This window comes from Balaenoptera ricei, chromosome 21 (assembly GCF_028023285.1).
Source record: "Balaenoptera ricei isolate mBalRic1 chromosome 21, mBalRic1.hap2, whole genome shotgun sequence".
Classification (NCBI taxonomy): domain Eukaryota; kingdom Metazoa; phylum Chordata; class Mammalia; order Artiodactyla; family Balaenopteridae; genus Balaenoptera; species Balaenoptera ricei.
The window spans coordinates 23060903-23083098 of record NC_082659.1 but is presented as its reverse complement, the minus strand read 5'-3'; the positions used below and the strand labels follow the sequence as shown (position 1 = coordinate 23083098).

The 22196-nt window shown below is 35.0% G+C and overlaps 1 protein-coding gene across 1 annotated transcript in view; it reads right to left on the bottom strand.

Annotated features, from left to right (window-relative positions):
- Positions 1 to 22196, bottom strand: part of TNKS (tankyrase) — a 181763-nt gene that overhangs the window by 128493 nt on the left and 31074 nt on the right. Inside the window, exon 3 of the mRNA XM_059909207.1 lies at positions 4969 to 5064. Coding sequence (XP_059765190.1) covers positions 4969 to 5064 — 96 coding nt within the window. The remainder of the gene's footprint in view (positions 1 to 4968; positions 5065 to 22196) is intronic.

The following is a 22196-nucleotide window of genomic DNA, read 5'->3' as shown; positions in this document are numbered from 1 at the left end:
GATGTGACAGCTGCAGGAAGTTTGATCTTTCCAGAATTGGAATATTCTCAAGCAAAGGAACTAACCAAGAAATCTGTTGATAAAAGGCTCAACAGATACCTTACCCATCACACCAATTAAAAAAAAGAAAAACTTTAATGCACTGTGTTTTAAGAGGTGTACATGACTATAAGCAATTCAAAACAATTTTTAAGAAGTAGAAAATTTAATAAGACTATTACAATATGGCATGAGAGTGAAATAATTAATAGTTATTGAGTACTTGTAGGACCTGGAAAATATGCTGCCCTCAGTGACCAGTAATCAGACCCTAGATGTCCTTATTTATTCAATTGTTTCATGGACTCGTCCAAGTCCTGGACACAATGAAGTGAGCAAGAGAGACAAAAGCCCAAATCCTTGTGAAGCTTTTATTCTATTGGAGCAAAAAAATAACAACAACAAACTAATGCAATTTCAGATATCCATAAAGATAATAAAGTAATAAATCCATAAGGAAAATGAAGTAAGCTAATGGGATTGAGAACAAGAAGGCTTCTGTGAGGAGTAAACATTTGAGTGGAGATTTGACTGATGACCCATGTGAAGTTCTGGGGCACCGTCCCAGTTTTAGTAAAGAGCATGTGTTGGTCCAGACACGGAAAGGGGCTTCATCTGCGTGAGGAGCAGCAAGCATACAGCTGTAGCTGAAGCAAAGAGCTCAGGGAGAACACAGTACAAGACAAGATCAGAGATATGCAAGGCAGGGGCCCGATCATGGTCGGCTAGGGTTGAAGTCTGGATTTTATTCAGTGGTAATGAGAATATATTAATGAATTTTCTAATCACAGCACTGATTTATGCTTTAGAAAGACCACTCCAGCTATAGTGGAGGCAGAGAGACCCATTATGAAGCTACCGCTGTCATGAAAGAAAGACGAAAGGCGTGTACTAGGGCTAGAGCAGTGAAGCTGGTAAGAAATGGTTGGATTGGGGATTTGAAAGTATGGTAGACCTGAATTACTGATAGGTTGCTTTCAAAACGTGAGAAAAAGAAAGGAATCCTAAATTTTGGCTTAAGCAAAACCTAGCAGTCAAACCTACCGAGGCAGGGTCCAGATCATTTAACTCTTCGCTCATCATGCTGAAGGCTTTCGTTTTATCTGAAAAGCAGTAGGAAGCAGTGAAGAAGAAGAACAACAACAAAAAAGAGATAGGATTCCAGATAAATCTTGCTGATTTAACACACCAGGCTCCGCAAGCACACACCAGACCCCTCAACATTGCCTCTAGCCTGAGCCACAGCTGATTCCTTCTAGAAACGGAGCCAGCCCATCAATCACAGATTAGAATTTCCTCAGAAGTGCAATGAATCCAGACAAAAGTTTATTCTTGAGACACCTTGGTGCAAATATATTCCTCTCCCTTATTCCCCTATCCCTAAATCTACTAGGAAACTGCTGGGATGAATTACCTTGGCAACCTCGTGACCATCTAAACTCACTCACTTTACATCCCTGTCATCCTCGGTTCTACCAACGATAACTCTCCTTTGGCCATCTATCCTTTCCCAAACTCTCAGCCTCAATCTGCTGTCACCTCTTCTTATGACCCAACTTCCCACTGTGCCCCACAGAATCCCCTTTACATGATTAACAAATACTCCTACATCCTTATACTCTTCAATGAACACTCCCTTTGTCAACCACCTTTAATTTACCTGTAGCTCTGGCAAAGTAATACCACATGCAGCGCAGCCCTTTAAAAAGGAAGCTCCTCGTTCACCAAATCCCCACATACTTCATTCAGGAATAGAGAGATACATGTGTGTGGATGCTAAGTCTGAATATGGTAAAGAAGCCTAATTCCAATGGAAATGATAAAATAACTCTAAATTCACAAGGAGAATAAAGGATGACAACACTCTACTTAATGGTAAATACTAGAGGATTAGTTCAAAAAACTAAAATATATCCATAGAAGGATACCATGAAATTTATAAATTCATGTTGCAGAAGAATACTTAGCACCTTCTGGGAATATTCATATAACTAAATTAAAAAGAAAGATTATTAAGCAATATGTAATGTATAAGGCTGATTTGATTAAAGAGAAAGAAGAATGCGGGGTGTGTGTACTAAGAAAAAAAGGTTATAAATAAACTATACCAGAATGTTCTCTATAGGTGGTAGAATAATGAGTAATTTTTTCTTTTTTGTACTTTTCCTATTTCCCCTAATTTCTTAATGAATGTATTTTTTATACCTAGAAAAAAGGTCAAAATAAGTAAATTTTTAAAAATCCATAATCATAACACACTGAAACTGCTCTTCAATGAAATTTACACAGGCTTGTTTAGCCTTTTCCTATCCTTGTTTCCTAAAAAACAAAAAATAAACAAACAAAACCACCTCCAAGTCCTTCAGTTGACTGCCCAGAACTTCAGTCATTAACCAAAAACAAACAAAAAACCTTCAAGATCTCTTCTAAGCATATCATTCACTTAATAATTCAACAAAGAGTTTAACGAGTCTTTCCAATTAATTATTCTCTTTAAAATACCTAAGTGCACTATTCAAAGCAGATGGCTATATGCTGGGGTCCCTTAGCTGTAAAACTAAGGGTATGTTGTTGTTTTATACAGCTCTGTAAAAACTCATGCATTCTTTATGCGGAAGAGGGTATTAGTCATTTATTTATTTTAAAATATTCGGTAAGAGAGATTTTCACTTTGTTAATTTCCTTTAAGGAATATACATATATCTATACACAATTTTGGCTAATGCACAAAAGCAGTAACATAAAAAATTTTGTAAGTTATCTTTGGCAATTAAATTCCCAAAGACGAAAAAAATTAAGAACAGAAACTTCACCCTCAAGGTTAAGTAATGGTACTACAACTACATCTGGCATAAAAATAATGACACATCATCTAGAATAATCTCTAATAACTCTAAATTAAGACTTTCCTTTCAAAAGATTCTCTTTTTACCACTGCTCAATCTTTTAAATTTAACTTTGGAAATAATACTTCCACCATAATTCCATCAGAAAGAACTGCTTAGAAGAGAACCTGCATGGGCAGAAAAACATTTTGGAATATATTTCACTGCATTATGTAACACGAGTGTGTAAATATCATTAGCTTATATTTTCCACTAGAATGCTTTTCTTTTAAATCATATCTGAAAAATTGTATTTCATTTCCAAAAGAGCATATTCTTGAAAAAAACAATTAATGAGCTCAGTATTATGACCAAGAAGAATTTAATATCTTCCTATCTAAGCCAAATACAGTGCTAGATGCTTTTCCAGGGAAGTTTAACAGACATAGTATCTGTCCTCCAGGAAGCTTTGGTCTCTATGAGTTATTCTGCCAAATTTCTTTCCCAAACTAACAACAGCCAGTATAACCTCCCCTGAAATTCACTTCCACTTAGAAGACAGCTTCTTGTTGTTAATAACTTATATTCAAACTGTCTTTAAAAAAAGTGAAAGTGGATCTAAAGCAGTGCTGCATTAAATGAACAAATGGACAAATCTAACAAACGGACAAGGCAGGACAGAAGAGAAGGAAAGGTCAGATGGAGGACACAGATACAGAGACAGTCTTGGTCAGCATTTATAATATCCCTCTAGTACTGAATTTTCTCCTTTGGTCAGAGACCACTCCAAGGCTGCAATCGTTGCCCGGGGCTTTGCTAAAGGAAGAGACTGAAAGGCTGCAGAACCTAAACAGCAGCCCTGAGGCTACAGACTTTAATTTCATTATTTAAAACTTTATAATTATATTTAAATTTCTTCTTATCTACACTGGTTTAAAATAGCTTTATTCCTCTAGTGTATGTTATCTTGATTCAGCAACTGAATCACCTAAGCTCTTATTAATTTAGATAAATCAGATTACTCTGATTTAGCAGAGATTATGTTAATTTTAACACTGAGGGAAGTTGTCTTTCCATGCAGAGTAATTAAGCAAAATTCCACATATTTTCAAAGCTTTCTGTATATAGATATTTTCCATTCACCTCAGAATCTTTGTTAAAAATGGACTCAACTTAGAAGTGAATAAAAGATTTATTTTCTTCAAACCTGGACAAATTTAAAAGGAAGCTAAAAGTCATTTACTTTCATACAACCTAAAACAATACTGTGAGTACTGCAGTGACAGAGGCTCCAAATTACAAAAGTCAGTTAAGTAAAAGAAGGCAAAGGCAGCAGAACTCAGATGCTGAGAATAAAAACAAAAATAGATCCAATGCAGCACTCTGCGAATGAAGATCAGTGAAAACGGTTGCTCAATAGCACATCACTTATAGCATTATTTCCTATGTTGTTATTGAGAGAGCCTTTCTATTCCAGCATTTCCTCTTTGTTGGTTCCTGACACTTGCCTTAATAAAACCAATACTTAAGCCAAAATTTTTCACTCTGAAGAAAGAAGGTAATCCATTGCCTCAGTTAAAAAGTACTTTGCTATCATGGTAAAAGGGAGAAGATAATGATAAAAATATAAACAGAGTGGCAAGGGAGGAGCGGCATCATATTTTATTTAACCATTGATCTAAGCAATAAGGCAGCAGGTTGTCTTTCCTATCAAAACTACTTTTATAAAGTAATACAAATGCCCTTGCTTGCTCAATAGTGAAGGTCTTCAAAAGAATCAACTGAGAAGATGAGGTACAGGAAATTACAATCCAAACCATAAAAAAAAAAGTCTAAAGCAGGAATAATTATGTTATCATTTAATGCTGTAATTCTCAGAAATTCTAAGTATAATAAGCAATCCTATTGCTTATGCTTATGCCAGTACAGCGATTAACGAAAACAGTTAATATAACAAATCAATAATAGAGATAATGGCATATATATTTGTTGAGTTTTTATCAGTAGAAAAAAAATAAAATTCAGACCATAAAGATTTTATAAAAGCAAGCTAATAGATCCAATAGCTAGTAGATAAAATAATCGGGCAGCTCTGTTTTCTTACCTGTAAGGACAGCTTTTGCTGAAGGATCTGCCAGGTCCAGGGCTGATTTCCCATCAGTGTTCCGAATGTTTGGATCAGCTCCGTGCTGCAGCAGCACTGTGCAGGGAAAGCAGAAACAGTATCTTACCTCAGGGATACAAAGATTATTTAGTGGTAAGTGCCGCCTCGGCATGGTGTAGGCATAAACATACATTGCACAATTTTTTCTCTTTCAAGAAAAAAAAAAGAAAGAAAGAAAAAGAAAAAAATGCACTGCAGCAAAGGATCCTCTCTAGAGTAAAGCGAAGTTGGCAACTTGTGGTACAGTATTATCACATGACTTAACATCATAAACACGAAACTAGAAAAATCCTGCAACAGACAGTTTGGGTTTGCCTCCTTCAGGCAGAAGGATGGGGAGCTGCACGCTCGCTGCCTCGCACTGTGAAATCCTCTCACTATGAGCCTGCCCTGTCTTTACTACCACTGTGGCTGCTTGTTGCTGCTGCTGCTTCACTGCTGAATTTCCCACCGCTTCCTCGTCTTGGAACAGCTGTAATACTGTGCAAGCCTTTTAGTGATCACCGCTTACATGTATGGAAACTCACCAGAACATACTGGCTTGCTTCCAAGAAGTTTACCAGACACAGTAACGCATGCAACTTTGGTTCCCTGTAGCCGAGCTGCAGAAAGAAACTGCCTTCCACAATAATTCTGGCCATCAAAAATTTTTAGAATCAGAAATTCAATCACTATGATATATGCTGAGGAATGAATGTTACACATGCTATATTGGGTAAAAAGTAGCTACAGAGAATTTTGAGATGTGTAGGCTTCCAAAAGAGAGAATCACTGTTTAAGTAAAATCCAGATATAATTTAATTATCTAAAACATTTCTCAACTACATCTGGTATGTGTGTGTACAGGGGCGGGGTGGGGATGGTGGAGGGGGAGGGCGGGTGTTGCTATAACACTACCCAACCAATGGTTAAACTAATAAATATATTAAAAACTAGTCTAATAAGCAAAGTTCAATTACAAGTTATTCTAACAGTTCAAATCAAACACAAGATTTTGTGTACTCCTGGAGAGAACAGAAGTTGTTACCATTTACCAATATTCTATAGCATAAATTTAAAACAAAGCAGAAATATTAAATGCAAATAAATGGTTAAAGACATGTTATATAATGACTGTTGATGTGTCCCAGATTTTCATTCATTAACAGTCCCACGCTAAAGTACATACATTCTTTAGGAATATTTGGAAGGCAAGCCTCATATATTACTAAGTATAGAGCTTTATAAAGCTCTTCTTCTCCCTTTAATACATAAGCCATCTAGTTGATGGCTTTATTATAAGGTACAAAGGAATAGCCTTATCTAGAATTGGGATGCAGCTGCTGGGACAGCGTGCATCAGCATCTCTTGCCCTAAATCTTGGATACTTTCAGACTTGGGATAACAAAAACTAGCCATGGCTTGAAAAGATGCAGTGAGATTTTGCTAAGACTTTCACTCTTGACTGTAAGCAATGAACATAATTCTTTTCCAGATGTTTATAAAGTGACAAAAGTAGCACAAAATAGCAAGTACCATAATGTGAAACTGTAGTTATTCTTTCATCATAATGAATAAACTTTCACAGCAATATATATTTTTTTATTCCAGGAAGAAATCCCAACATGAAGATTTGGTTTGTAAAGGGTCTTTATCATGAAGCAAGCTCATGTATCAAATGTAAAGATGACAGCTATCGCTATATCTTTATTTAGTTGCTGAGTGATCACATGCAAAAAGTAGAAAACAAAGAAATAACAGCTACCATGAAAAGCTGAGTTTTTTTATCGCATACTTCGAGGACTTCAGAACCTGCTTTAAACAAGAAGTATAAGAACGTAGTTTAACATCCTTGATGATAATATGGTGGGAGCTTTTACTTTGCAGCTTAATGCGTGGTAGAGGCAAAACATAGAAAGCCTTATCCTTCCTCCAAAAGTCACCTAAAGTCTCAGCCTTACCTATTATATCTTTGCTATTTTGCAACAGAAATCTGCCATTACAGTTTAGCTGCAGTTGTGCTTTGTTTTAGTAGACTTTGAAAGGAGTAATCTTTTCACTAGAAATATCTGTTTTCTAAACATTTTTGAGTCATATGCATCTCATTCATTGGAACTGAACACACAGAAACATCACTGAAGAGTTACATAGCAACAGGGAATAAGAAGCTGAATTTTCCAAACCAGATGCTGATAACAAAATCCACATTAGAAAATAATCGAACCATTTTAATTCACCAGATATGGGTAAAAACCCCACAAAACTCAGTAGAGTTAAGAGTTTTAGGAGCAATAAAGGTATCCATAACTAGACCACAAGGGATCTAAACTTACCTAACTTTTTATAAAAGGGCAGCACTGGGGAGATTAAATGGGAACAAAAAATGGCATCAAAAGTACTAAGCACAGAGCCTGATAATACATATCAACTAATACTAATATTTAAAGCACATTTTAAAATGTATTTGTACTCTCAACTCTACCATTAACTACTAATTCATTGCTTTGTCCTAGAGCCAAACCTTCAGATCTTAACTTTTTCTGTAAAGGGCCAGAAAGAAAATATATTAGGCTTTGTAGACCACATGGTCTCTGTCTCAGCTATTCAGCCTTGCCTCAACCCCATCATTACAGAGGAAAAGCAGCCACAGACAATACTTAAAGGCATGTGTGTGGCTCTGTTTCAATAAAACTTTATTAAAATTTGAATTCTGTATAATTCTCATATATAAGAAAATATTATTATTATTGTGTACTTTAAAAAATCATTTAAAATGTAAAAACAATTCTTAGCTTACAGGACATACAAAAAACAAGGGGTGAACTGGATTTGGCCCATGGTCATAGTGTGCCAACCTCGACCTTGGGCAGTGATAGATAAAGTGTGGGCAGTGATGGACAAAGTGTGGTCCATGGACTGTTCTAGTCCTAGAACTCTCTGTAATCCATCGACATTGAGATAACCACAGAAATTAAGAGGAAGCATTTAAAACCATGTGTGTCATTTTAAAATTACTTTTTCCAGTACCTCATCTTCATTGTAGTTTACAGAGTTATTGGCCTGCCATGCATTGGGGAAGGAAAAAAACTGGTCCCTGACCACAGACAAGGTTGAGAAGCACTAAGTCAGTTCCCAGGTCTATAAAGTGAAGGACCTGGACTAGATAAATGATTTCTATGTATCTAGAATAGGCCTCAAATCCCTGATAATGCTTTTAGAGTTACAGTCTAAGCATTAAGATCTAAAATCTTAAAAAAGAAAAAAAGATTTGCCTCAAGCAGACCCTTTTCCTTCCCTACCCTTTTAATCAAAATGGAAAAAAAAAAAAGATTTATTTACCCTAACACTTGATTTAACAAAAACAAAACTAGTAGCTGAGACCATGATCAAAGTTGTAGGGTACATACTAAAAAGTACCAAACTACTTCTTGAGCAATTCCTCAAGTCAAATTTGTTTCACACTATTCCCTATGAAGATCTGTGTGATCTTCTGTGTGATTTTCTAAAACCAGAAGAACAGCACATACATAGGGCAAAGATAACAACCATGGCTTTCAAGAATGTCAGTCTGTACTTGAAGTGGCGACATGTAGGACTCTCAATGCTGGATGCTTCACAAGTTGCTTTCAAAGTTCTGTGCTACCAAAAGGAATAATAAAATATGACTACGGATACATAATACAATTAGAAATTCATCTTGTAACAGATTCTTCTTCAAAAGTAGCACAAATGTCTGAAGCAAAGTTCCCAGAATATACAATCAATATACAAACTAAGGTTTGAAAGAAAAACAAGGAAACTAAAATCTGAGTAACATTCAGTAAGTAAATTCGAGACTACTGTGGACGGACATTCAAAATCTCCTTGTATTATCTTTAACCAATTAGGGCATTATCAAACCTCAAATCCCAAATGACTAGGCTGTATATCTCAAATCCATTTATCTCCTTTGGAAGTTATAAGGGTGGAGAAAATAAAGCAGCTAGCATAATAACAGAGAGTTAAACCCAAGGTAAGATCAGAATATTCAAAATGACATTCTCAAAAGAGCTATGGCAAGAAGGACATGTGATTTTCCTATTTCTGGTGCAAACATTCAGCTACAGTGAGCCAGATTCAGGGAGCATGCCTTCAGTCTGTGACCAGTGCGGCAGAGACTGAAATCGATTCATTTAATTCCTCAAAACTATTAAATTTAAGCATTCGTATCATTTTAGAAAATATTTCTACACGTATGCGAAGCCTCATCTTATGAAATTCCTAGAAAAATATGAAATGCTATTATGATAAATCATATTTAAGTACAGGCACTAATAACTGATTTAAGAAGATAGAAGAAATAGAAACAATGTGAATTTTCCAAGCTAAAAATGTAGCAAGGCTTTTAGGTAAATTACAAAAAAGCATTTAAGTATAGTTTTCACTTTTAATGGCAGAAACCCTCCTATTAAGATATGGTAAATTCTTTGTTATGTGAATTTTAGAGCTACATTAAAGGTCTAAAACTGTTCTTCACAATGAACAGACACTCAATTTTAAAAGAAGTTATGTTTATGTTAAAATGTTTTGCAAGTATTTCATAGTCACCTTACTCTTTTAATTAGAGTATAGAGATACTCATTTGACTGAGTTTCTAAAATTAAATCACACAAAGCACCAAGTTTAGCAAATAAAATTTTTAATTTTAGAGCAAAATACTAAGAGACCAAATTTTTTTTTTTAAACATCTTTATTGAAGTATAATTGCCTTACAATAGTGTGTTAGCTTCTGCTTTATAACAAAGTGAATCAGTTATACATATACAATATGTTCCCATTTCTCTTCCCTCTTGCATCTCCCTCCCTCCCACCCTCCCCATCCCACCCCTCTAGGTGGTCACAAAGCACCGAGCTGATCTCCCTGTGCTATGCGGCTGCTTCCCACTAGCTATCTATTTTTACATTTGGTAGTGTATATATGTCCATGACACTCTCTTACCCTGTCACATCTCACCCCACCCCCTCCCCATATCCTCAAGTCCATTAAGAGACCAAATTTTAACTAGCTATAATCTTCAATGCATAAGACAAAAGATATACAAACTTCGAATATATGAAATATATGAAAAGATGCTCAATATCATTATTCAAAAGAAAATGCAAATTTAAAAGATGGGCAATAACCCATCTTTTATTATTAATGGTATTCCATATTAATGAGAATGTACTAAACTGGAACTCTCATCCATTGCTGGTGGGCACGTAGAGAGGTATGTAACTACTTTGGAAATCAATTTGGCAATTACTTATAAAGGTAAATATACACTACTGTATGTTCTAACATCCTACTTTTAGATATTTATCCAAGAGGAAAAGAAATATGTCCATACAAAACACCTGCACATGAAAATTTCATATGTTTATTTAGAAAAGCAAAAAAATGAAAAACATCTCAATATTCATCAACAGGTGAAAGGATAAGCAAATTGTATCATATCCATACAAAAGAATACTACTTAGCAATAAAAAGAAATAAACTATTGACTCATACTAGAGGGATGAAATCTCTACAACATGCTGAGCAAAAGGAGCCATACAGGAAAGAACATATTTCTAGAACAGAAAACTAATCTACAGTGACAGAAAACAGATCAATTGTTCCCTGGGGATGGTGGAGGGGAAGAGAAAACTGACTGCCAATGGACACCAAAGAACTTTTCAGAGTGATAAAACTGCTCTATTAAATTGTGGTAGTGGTTACATGGGCGTATACATTTGTCAAAACTCGTCAATATATATACTTAAAATGGATGCATTTTATTTCATTTTCTCAAATTAATTTTATGTTGTAATTCAATAAAGTTGATTTTTTAAAAGCTCAATAGAGGGGTTTAATCGCAGATTAGATAAATCTGAAGAGAAATTTATTGACCTGGAAAACATGTCAACAGATCCAAGAATGCTGCAAGGAGAAATAATCATGGACAAAGGATGGAGTGAGAAGGTCTAATATGTTGTTATCAGTCTTAAAAGAAACACATACATTATCTGAAGAGATAATGCCTAAGATTTTCCCATAACTAATAAAAGACACAAATTTATACATTCAAGAAGCTCAAACAGGATAAACTCAATGATACAGAAAAAAATATTACACATATAAATTAGGAACAACTACTATGAAAAAATAGCTGATAATTCAAAACAAAGCAATAAGTTTATAGAGTAATACGTCAGAGGTAAATAATTTGTGAACCTACCCTAACTATAGTGTATGTTATACTATATAGCAGATGTTAAGCAATGATTTAATTATAAATCTGTTTCCATGTATATTTGCAAAAAACAATATTTTTACAAGTGTAAAAACACCATATTCCTATTCTTGGGATAAATTTAATTTAGGTAACATCAATTAAATTACGTTATACCTTAAAAATTACTTTAAAATAAATGTCAATAGCTTTAAATACATTCCTACAAACACTACTCTAGAACCAAGATATATAAGGTCTGACTAGGCAAATCAAAGAAAACTCTTCGATATAAATTTAATATTTATTTTCATTTGCAGAATTTTTTGTTTTAAAAATATTTTATTTCCTCTTTATATTTTTTAGAATTCTCTTCCTTTATTAAGATCTATCTTCTTACCAGCAGTTTCCACCCCCAAATAAACTAACTATTTAAATCCTTCAAATTCTAACATTCATAGGAGATAAATACTGGTTCTACATACCAAATTAAATCTGGGACTCAGAAAGAGTGACCAGTTCTATTCCCTGTCAACATACTCATGCTAATCAGTAAGTTTCTCTCAACATAAACTAGACTCATGTTGATTTTTTTTTTTTGATGCTCAGTGGTATCTTTTCACTGAATGAGTAGTGACATTCACTGAGTAAAGAAGGCTTCTTTCATCTTAATTAATATCCTTTGGAGAAACCTCTGAGAACCTCATAATATAATGCCTAGCCTAATGTGACCCTACTTATAAAGCTCCTCTGAAATGGAGATTTAAGAGCAGGTATTCTGGTATATAATGAACAGAGATCCGAGCAAGCTGGAGAAAAGTTTTGAAGTAATGGTTGTGTGGTCTTAGCTTGGCCTGGTTAGCCATAAATTAAGACAATTAAGTGATTTTCTAGTGCCTAGAGCTACACTGTCCAATATAGTAGCCACTATCCGTATGTTAGTATTGAGTCTTTGAAATGTGGCTAGTGAGATTGATGATCGGAATTATTAATTATATTTAATTTTAATTAATTTAAATATTAAGTTGATACATGATACACTGGTACATAATTCAGTTATTGGAAAATGTTTAATATGTTTTGAACACCTTAGATATGTGAATCTACTGTTTCAACTGTAAATTTTATTAAATCTAAATACAGATCAAGTATTACTGATGAAAAGTTTGCTTGAATTGAGATGTGCTTTAAGTAGAAGATATACACTAGATTTCAGAAACAAGTTGAAAAAAATATAAAATTTTTCATTAATAATGTTTTTTAATCTTGTATACCATTTTTAAAGGTTATTTCCCATTTACAGTCATTACAAAATATTGGCTCTATTCCCTGGGTTGTACAATATATCCTGGAGCCTATCTTAACACCCTCCCACTGCCCCACCCCTATATTGCACCTCCCCCACCTCCCCACTGGTAACTACTATTACGTTCTCTATATCTGTGCGTCTGCTTCTTTTTTGATATATTCACTAGTTTGTTGTATTTTTTAGATTTCCATATATAAGTGATATCATACAGTATTTGTCTTTCTCTGACTTATTTCACTTAGCATAATAATGTTTTATACTCATTATATGTTGAAATAATATTTTGGATATGCTGCTTTAAGTAATATATTATTAAATTAATATCACCTGTTTCTTTTTAATGTGGCTATTAGAAAAATTTAAATTACATTCATGTCTGGCATTATGTATCTACTGAACAGCACTACTCTAGAGCAGAGTGAACTACTGACATTTTGGACCAGATAATTATTTACTGCAGGTGTAGGGTGATGGCTCCACCATGGTGCCCTGGAGACTCTGCAAGTATCCTCACATGCTAAGCAAAGACTTGAATCACAGTTCATCTGTGTCTTGGTGCAAATGCCTTGTGACCTCTGGAAATGAAAGATGAGAGACTTGCAAGGAGCTACTGTGAGGCCACCTTCCACTCACCTCTCTACCTTCCCTCATCACTTCCCACTTCTGATGAGGTAGGGTAAGGGGCTTTCTTCCTCTCCCCTTCTATTGGCTCTTCAGCAACAGAGGACCCCACAACTTGTGCTGCAGTCATTCAGCCCTTTTTCTCTCAGTGTCATCCTTTTTGCTGTATGGTACAAGGACCACAAGGAGCTGGCACTTGTGGCATCGTTTCTAGTCAAATTAGTCAGGCCCTGGCTTTGGCCTTGGCTTGTCTTGCAACATGAACTTGCAACAGTAGCCCTGGGCATTGTAAGATGTTTAACAGCACCCCTGACCTCTATCCAATAGATGTAAACAGCACTCCCCCACTGTGACAACCAAAAATGTCGCTAGATATTGCTAAATATCTCCTCAATGGGCAAAACTGCTCCTGGCTAAGACCACTGCTCTTTAGGGTCTTAAGGACCCACACCTACTCCCCTCACTCACACTCACACACACACACATGAACTTTTGTGAGGTGGGATACATGAAGGTCTATGCTTCTCCCCTCTCAACACTTTTACATATTGGGTTACTGCATTAGATTTCATTTGAAGGAAGATTTCTGTGGTTTAATAACATAATAGGAAATAAGCAAATAGTAAATCAATAAAATAGTAACTAGTAAATGTTTTTAAAAATAGCAAATAATAGTAAATGGTAAATAATAAAAATGATTTCTAAGGATTCTTTTAATTTTAAGATGCTGTGACTTATGAATATATCTTTGAGTACTGACTCTATCAAGTAGAGGGCTTTCTTTTTTAATTACAAGGGAGAAAAAGTACTTTAACTGGCTTAAACAACATGAACATTTATTGAAGAATAGAGGCATCTCATCAAAAGCAAAGGCAAAAACATGTCCCCAAATTTTTCCTGTTGCTGTCTATCCCTGTCTCCCAGCTTTATCGCCATCACCCTCGGCAACAGACAATACATATACTTGTACTATCTGAACCTTAATTCCAAACTCTCATTAAAGAGAATTTGCTCCAGCTTGCCTCATATCTGGTTCTGGACTTCAAAAGCTTGGCCAGAGAAGCTGGAAGAGGCAATAAAAACAATGGTTATGGGGAAAGAGGCGTTAGTTCCAGAGTACATGGGCGGATCTCAATGGGCATCTACAGCAACAACAGATCTTAAAGTATTATGTAGATATGGCTATACATGGTGAATGAATCTTTACAAAAATGTCTCTATTTTACATATTTCTACAGTGTTTTAATGTTTATTACAAATATATATTATTTTTATAATGAGAGAGATATTTCTCCTCAGACAAAAATGATCTTTACACATGCTGTTTAAGTATGTTCGCCAAAACAATACTTCTCTTAAAGCTGCTCTTTAAAGTAATTAATTTGTAACCAATGGAGAAATAAAAATTGGGCGGTTCTTATCAAGCAAACAACATTAAATATGGTATAGCATTAAATAAACAATTCCAATATAAAATAAATACATTAATTTAGAATCTGTGATAATGCTGAGACTGTAGAAATAAGTCTTAAGTAAAATAGTCAACAAGTAATTTTCTATTGTGTAAAAGTCCAGGTTTTTAACCATACTTTTTTTAGTCTTTGCCTTTCATATAAAAGTCACCAAAAATTCAGAATTCTGTCAACAACTGGGACTAGCATACTTGTGATACATAATTTTACCTCAAGGAACTATCTGCCTTTATGTGCCTTTGAACTTAGAAAAAAAATGTATTCTTATTTATTTCCTGGTGAGGGACATGTAAAAAAGGTACAAATGGGTTTCCATCTAATGAGGCACATAAAGGCAGATAGTTCATTGAGCTAAAATAAGTTCAAAAAAATCAAATTCTCTCTTAAGTCTGCTGCACTTACTAATGGCAAAACACCATAGCTAAGAGTTGGTCCTCTGGAACCAGACTGAACGGGTTAGAATCCCAGTTCCGCCACCTCCTAGTTCTGGGACCCCAGGAAGCAACATCACCTCTCTGTATTTCCATTTCCTCACTGGTAAATCAGGAGATAATAACAGTACCTACTCATGGGGTTATTAGGAGGACAAAACAAATAAATATTTGAGGAGCTCTTAGAACAGTGGCTAACATATAGTACACATGTGCATGTAAGAATTTTTTTAAAGACATTAGAAAATATTTAATTACTTACTCAAAAGAGCTAATCTAAGTAAATAAAATTTTACTGAATTTACATGAGACTAGTTCTTTATGATCAAACTTTGGCATGAAATGTTATAATAATAAAAGAATCCTCCAATTAAATTTTGCTCCCATTATCAAGATTTCCTATAAATAGAGAAGACCAAGAATTTTTGAAAAGGCCCATTACATATGGAGTAACTTAGGTATACATTATTCTGTATGTGTATATAGCAGATTCTTATATCCAATTCAATTACATCCTTTTTGCAATAAGGAGTTAAGGCAGGCCCCAATACATCTGGGAAGTCAGCATTATCTGCTTACACAAACCACAGTTTATTATAAGATAAAGCAGGCAGTAGAACAAATATAAGAATGATTATAACAAAGCATATCTCCTTTCTACCTGGAAACCCTAGAGAATCAAGTCTAAAAGAAAGTCCTGTCTAGGAGTCAGACAAACCTGGGTTTGAGAATACTGCTCTCTACTTAGCAATTGTCTGGCCTGAGGCAAGTGACTTCACCTCTGTCAATTTCAATTTCCTCTTTCACTACCTTCCTCCAAGGACTGCTGTCATAATTCAGACAATATATATAAACCTAGCTTGGTTCTTAGCACACAATAGGGACTCAATAAACACCCTATCCCTTCAATCAGGACCTTTTCATCTGCCTTTCAAAAATAGAATCCCGTGCACAGAGAGTGCTAAAAAAATACCAGTTGGATTAAAATAAACGCAAACTGGTAACAGCCCTAGGAACAATGAATTCGTTTGTGCCCAATTATTGTTTTATACTTCCTTGTACTTAGGGGAAGATCACTTTTTCTAATACTTGACTAGAGTCATGTAAATAAAACACTAATAAGTAACAAAGTAGATATTACAGTCTGACCACGTAAGTTGATTACAGGATGACAGAACTTTTACAGTTCTAGGGACAGCAACCACATGCAAAAGGTGCCTCCCAATCTCTCTGAGAGAAGTTTCACCCGCTTTCTGAGTCCATCCCTAAATTGTTACGAGCTGAGTAAGGCCTCAAGGACTTACTAGCATTTCCAGGCAAATTCCCCCATTATAAAATATTAAGACCAATTCAGTTTTAGTGCTACTGGATACAAGGTTTAAAGTCACATGTTTGAAAACATTTTTCACAGGGAACACAGGGTTGAGCCAGTACCATAATATTCTGATTCTGCTTTGAATTTTAGTTTCTTAAGAAATAATATCACAATTATTATTTTCCTGTCTCTAAGAATTCAAATGATTGGAACCTCAATACACTGTTGTACTTTCAACCCGAGGAGGCAAAGAACATAACTGTTAAGTTATCATTCTTTGGGAAATATATCAAATAATTTTTTTAATGTAGCTTGTTTTCGATAAATTATCCTATGAGCGATATTCTTAATGACAGTATTCAATCACGTTTCTCACATCCCACCTGAGCTCCTTTCCCCCACAGTGAGGAGGAAAAGAATGCCTTTTTCTTTTAACAGAGTTCCTCCTTTGCTCTTTCCCTTCTCTCATTCCTAGAGGGCTGCAATTTTCAGAAACAGCAATTATGATGCCCTCTAGCAGCTTGAAGAACTATTTACTCATAATTAATTTGCCTTTAAAAAATTATCATTGTTCACATCTCTTTGCATTTGTCAAGCTTTCATACGCTTTTTACTTAGTCACAGCAAATCACCAGAACTTCATACTCCTGTTATTGAAATATTTGTGGGGAAAATGTTTACGTTACGATAATTTTCCATTATCCTATCTGCAATGTCTCTGCTAAGTTAAAAGGCATAAATTGCAATTTTTTAAAAATTTATTTATTTATCTATTTATTTTTGGCTGTGTTGGGTCTTTGCTTCTGTGCGAAGGCTTTCTCTAGTTGCGGCAAGCGGGGGCCACTCTTCATCGCGGTGCGCGGGCCTCTCACTGTCGCGGCCTCCCTTGTTGCGGAGCACAGGCTCCAGACGCGCAGGCTCAATAGCTGTGGCTCACGGGCCTAGTTGCTCCGCAGCATGTGGGATCTTCCCAGACCAGGGCTCGAACCCGTGTCCCCTGCATTGGCAGGCGGATTCTCAACCACTGCGCCACCAGGGAAGCCCCTAAATTGCAATTTTTAAAAAAGTTTCATGTCTTATCAAATCATAATTCAAGTTTACAAAGTAACAATGAATATGAAACAAAGGACATAAACTAATTCACATTGAAGGCAACAAAGAGCCACATATCTGTCATTAAGTTTTTACTGAGTGTCAGAACACAGAAATGATCTCTGAGAACACCTTATGCTGCCACCCAAGGGAAAAGAGAGTGGAAGGAAACAAGCACTTGCTGAGGCTCTACCTGCTTTATTATTTCATTTAACTGTCCATAACAACCTGATGCAGTAGGTCTGATGCCCACCTTATAAATGAGAAATTGAGGCTCAAAGCAACTAAATTATTTGTGGTAAAGAGGAATTCATACTTAATTCTAAAGCCAAGCATTTAATTTCTACCTTATCATTCTACACAAGTAGAAGCCAAGATCACACCAGAACTGTAACTCAAGCTTCCTTTCCTTCATGTGAATTCTAAAGGGCACATCTACGCGTTTGTCCTAAATACCTTCCTCCAATGACCAATGTCCTCTTCCTAATACCATCCAACAACCCCCTGGGGGAAAGCAAGCAACCAGACCCTGCAATAACACCAAGACGGCCAGGGTTCCATTTTAGGAGACCCACAAGAATACCTGCTCTTGTTCCCTCCATCCTCATACTCAAGTACAATAGATTCTTTCAAAAGATCAACACTCAAAATTGTGCCCCCCAAAGGCAAAATGAAATATATGCCCTCTATCTGTAACCATGATTATTTGTACCACAACAAATATAGGAATTTTCAGGCTTGACACAAAATAAACATATATTTGGACACACTGTGGGATTTCTTAATGTCTTATCTGTACTGTCACACCTGAGGGCAGAATATGAAACAACTCACAATAAGGTTACATTCTTAATCCTGGATTCTGTTTGCAGATGAAAAGTCTAACACCCACTCCCACTTAAAAAAAGAGAATTAGCAGATTTAAATAATTGAAGAACTAAAACAACAAAAATACATAACATTTTTTTTAAAGCCTGAAACTGCAATTATTATACTTAACAACTTTCTAGTTTGGTCAGCTGAAAATGGGGAGTGAGAAGGACTCCATAAGTCTTTATCTCCAATCTGGGCCTGCCTCTGAAATCTCAGTTACCAGGGAACTGTACAAAGCAAGGACACAGTTTTAATATACACGCGTTTCAGATAACACGATAACCATGTAAAGAGAACCCACTGGTTACATGAGCCATTTGCCTCAAATACCACTTTCATACAACACCAAACTTAAGCCATACATCTCACTGAAATCCATAGACTGTTTTGGACAATCATGTTTTATTTAAAAGTAAATGCAAACATATAATTAATTAATTTAACAGACAGTCTTGAGCAGTAAGCAAAGCATTACATCACTTTTTAAAATGTATGAGGTTTTTGGTTGTTCTTTTGTTCTTGTTACTTGACCTTTTTCCCCCTAATTTAAGCATCTTTGATATATTTCTTAAGTGCTTAGGAGAATAAAGGCATTCATTCTGGGAATTTTAATAAAATACAATGAACAAATATCAAACTCTCTATATAAATATATCAATATATATTTAACACCATTAACCAGAATGCCTACTAAAGTAATCCCAAATATATCAGGTAAATGCATAAACACTCTAACCTTCTTGAATGAAGTTGAACATAAGTGGGCAAGTCATCAAGATAATGGTGCTCAGTGTCAGCAGGGATTATTTCAGAAGGGAAAAATTGCTATCATTTTTGGCTCTTCTCCTTTTAAAGGATAAAAGTACGGAATTTTGCCATTTTTTTACTTTTTATGAAAATGCTACATTGAGACTTGTTTAAAAAAGATCCCAATTCAGTTTTTATATGGAAAAGTAATGTTAAAAATGCCAAAGGGAAGTATTCTGGCAGGAAAAGGGGAGAGAATAATGAAACAAAAGCAAGTGAAGCAAATTCTCAAGACTTCACTGAATTTTCAATGGATTTTTGCAAAGAGTAAGGAAGGTATAGGAAATGACTTTTCTTAACCTAGCTCATTTATGGATGGCATATGGATAGATAATGTGACAGACTAAATCAAGAGCCCTAATCAAGTACTCCAGCAGCTACATTTCTTTGATTCTTATTAAGAAGCTCTAGCTTTCCAGTAGTTTATCCTAAAGTAATTAGGGTTTACATATGTAATTAATGAAAATGATAAGTCTCTATAGTACTGTTTATAAAATAGTGAAAATTCAGAAATATTCTAAATGGCTTAATATAGGTGAATGATTTAAAAAGTGGTTATTTCTATATAATTCTTGACTGCCTTTAAAAATGAGATTAGACAAAAATATTCACAGATAATGAAACATGGTCATAACACAAAGTGAAAAAATAAGAAAACAGGATGCGTGGAATGATCTCATTTTTATGTAGAAAGGACTATGGACACAGGTACACGGACTATAACAGCACTATCCAATAGAACTTTCTACAATGATGGCAATTTCAATATCTACACACTCTGATAAGGTAACCAATAGCCAGATATGGTTATTAAGCACTTGAAATGTGGCTAGTACAACTGAGGAATTAAGTTTAAAATTTTTTACATTTTAACCGATTTTCATTTATTGGCTACCATAAATCTAAATGGCCAGAAAATAAGGTGTGAAAATTATTATCAGTGTATTTGCTAATTTTTTTTAAAATGAACATCTATTACTTTTAATATTACTGTTAAGACAAAACCCAGAAAGCTGTTAATCTTCAATATATTATATTTGAAATAACATAAGACAAGAATGTACCAGAAGCAATCCCACCCTTCCCTCCCCCCACCCTCAATCCCATGCCACTCCCAAGCTCCAGGACTTTTCATCAAAGGACTATGGAAGTGATCAGGTAATTTAGTAAAGGAGAAAGATTTATATGATCCAAAGAGAAACACGAGTGTGTAGATAAGGTAATTTAAAATAGAGTTTGAATATATCTTTCTAGATAAAAGATACATAAAATAGAGTTACCTGGAAATTATGAAAGAGATACTACTTTAGGAGTGAGTTATAATAATAAAAACAGTTTAAGCTTTAGTAAATAGATTATCTTAAGATTTTGTTTTTGTTTTTCTTTTTAAAGCAAGGTAAAATTACCACTTTAAATTTGTTAGATATTAGATGGTCTAAAAAGCTGAACTAAGAATACAGAAGGATTTGTTTGGCACATTTAAAGAATGAAATTAGTTTTTTATGCTTAAAATACACTCAAATAAATCTCACTAAGCAGAGAGAACTTTCTGTTCTTAGTCAAGAAAACATTTCTTATTATAACAACTTTATATCAGCTCTACAGACTGTGGCAAAGTAACAGCTTTCTCCTTTCTTCACTAGTAAAATGGTAGGTAATTTGAATCATCTGCTTCATGCATAGGATATAAATATTAGTGAAATTGTTTGGTTAGGTACTTTGGGCTGCCTCAAGGGAAAACACTGTATTATGTATCATGTAACCAAAGCAATTTTTGGTAAATGTACCAACATCACCTTTTTCTTTCTTCTCCCTCCCTGTCTCAACTCTTCAGTTCACGACAGGAGAACTCATGGCTTTAATCTACAAGTAACAACAAAAAGTGTATGACTGCCCATTCCTTATAGAAAATCCATAACCAGAAGTCAATGCATGCTCAGAACCAATATTCAACAACCCACCATTAATGAAGAATGACGATTTGACAAATGGTAGATTATCTAAACATAATTTATATCTGACTATACGTTTTATATTTGTATATAAATATAGGATTATCGGACATGCTGCAAATTCACATTACTTTAAAATAAAAGAATCTCAAAATACCGCCTAATCAAGAAGAAGTAGAAAATTACTCAACTTCCTTACCCACATTAACACAAAGTAATGCAAAAAAGCCAGAGAGAACCTAGCCATCTTCCTGTGAATTGCTCTGCCATTCCACACACATTTCTTGAGTATACAATTAAATACCAGGTATAGGCAACAAGAATACAAGAATAAATGAGACAATTATTGTTAGTTCCTTACCACAGAAAACTAACAATAGGATCAGCCAAGAAGAACCAAGTACAATCTAAGCAGAATACCAAAGGAGCATATAACAAGGCACTAACTGATTTGAAGCATGCTCAAATTGACACCTTACCTGATTCAGTTTAAGAGACTGTCACTTGACCCTACAGCTGCATTAGAAAGCAAATATATTTTGATTACAACAATTTTAGTGTAATTCATCACTATGCACATACCACTTGTATATGCTAATTATTAAGTAGGAAAGCATTCTGAACTGTGTTTATGACCCTGATTCACTTGGGGATCAGCTCAAAGATATTTTTCTCTGTGATGGCAACCAAACAAGTCATTCTTCTTAACCATTTCTTTATTGTTTACTAAGGAATTCAATTTCATAAATAGAGTGTAGTCAGTCAGGGTAGTCTAGGTTATGGCCAGTAACAATGTTCTCCATAATCTCAAAGGCTTATTAGTAAAATAAGTTCATTCCTTGCTTCTGCTACAAGTTGGAAAGTGACAGCAGGGGAGTTCCCTCACTCATAGACCCAGGCTGAAGAGGACTCTATGTGAAAATGTGATCCCTAAATAACAAAGGTAGGAAAAACTAAAATACGGTAAACGGTACTCTGGTCCTTAATACTTGTGCTCCGAAGTTTATATTTGGCTCCCAACTCACATTTTGTTGGGAAAAAAAAAAGGAAAGGAAATATACTATTGAGTGGACAGACGGCTACT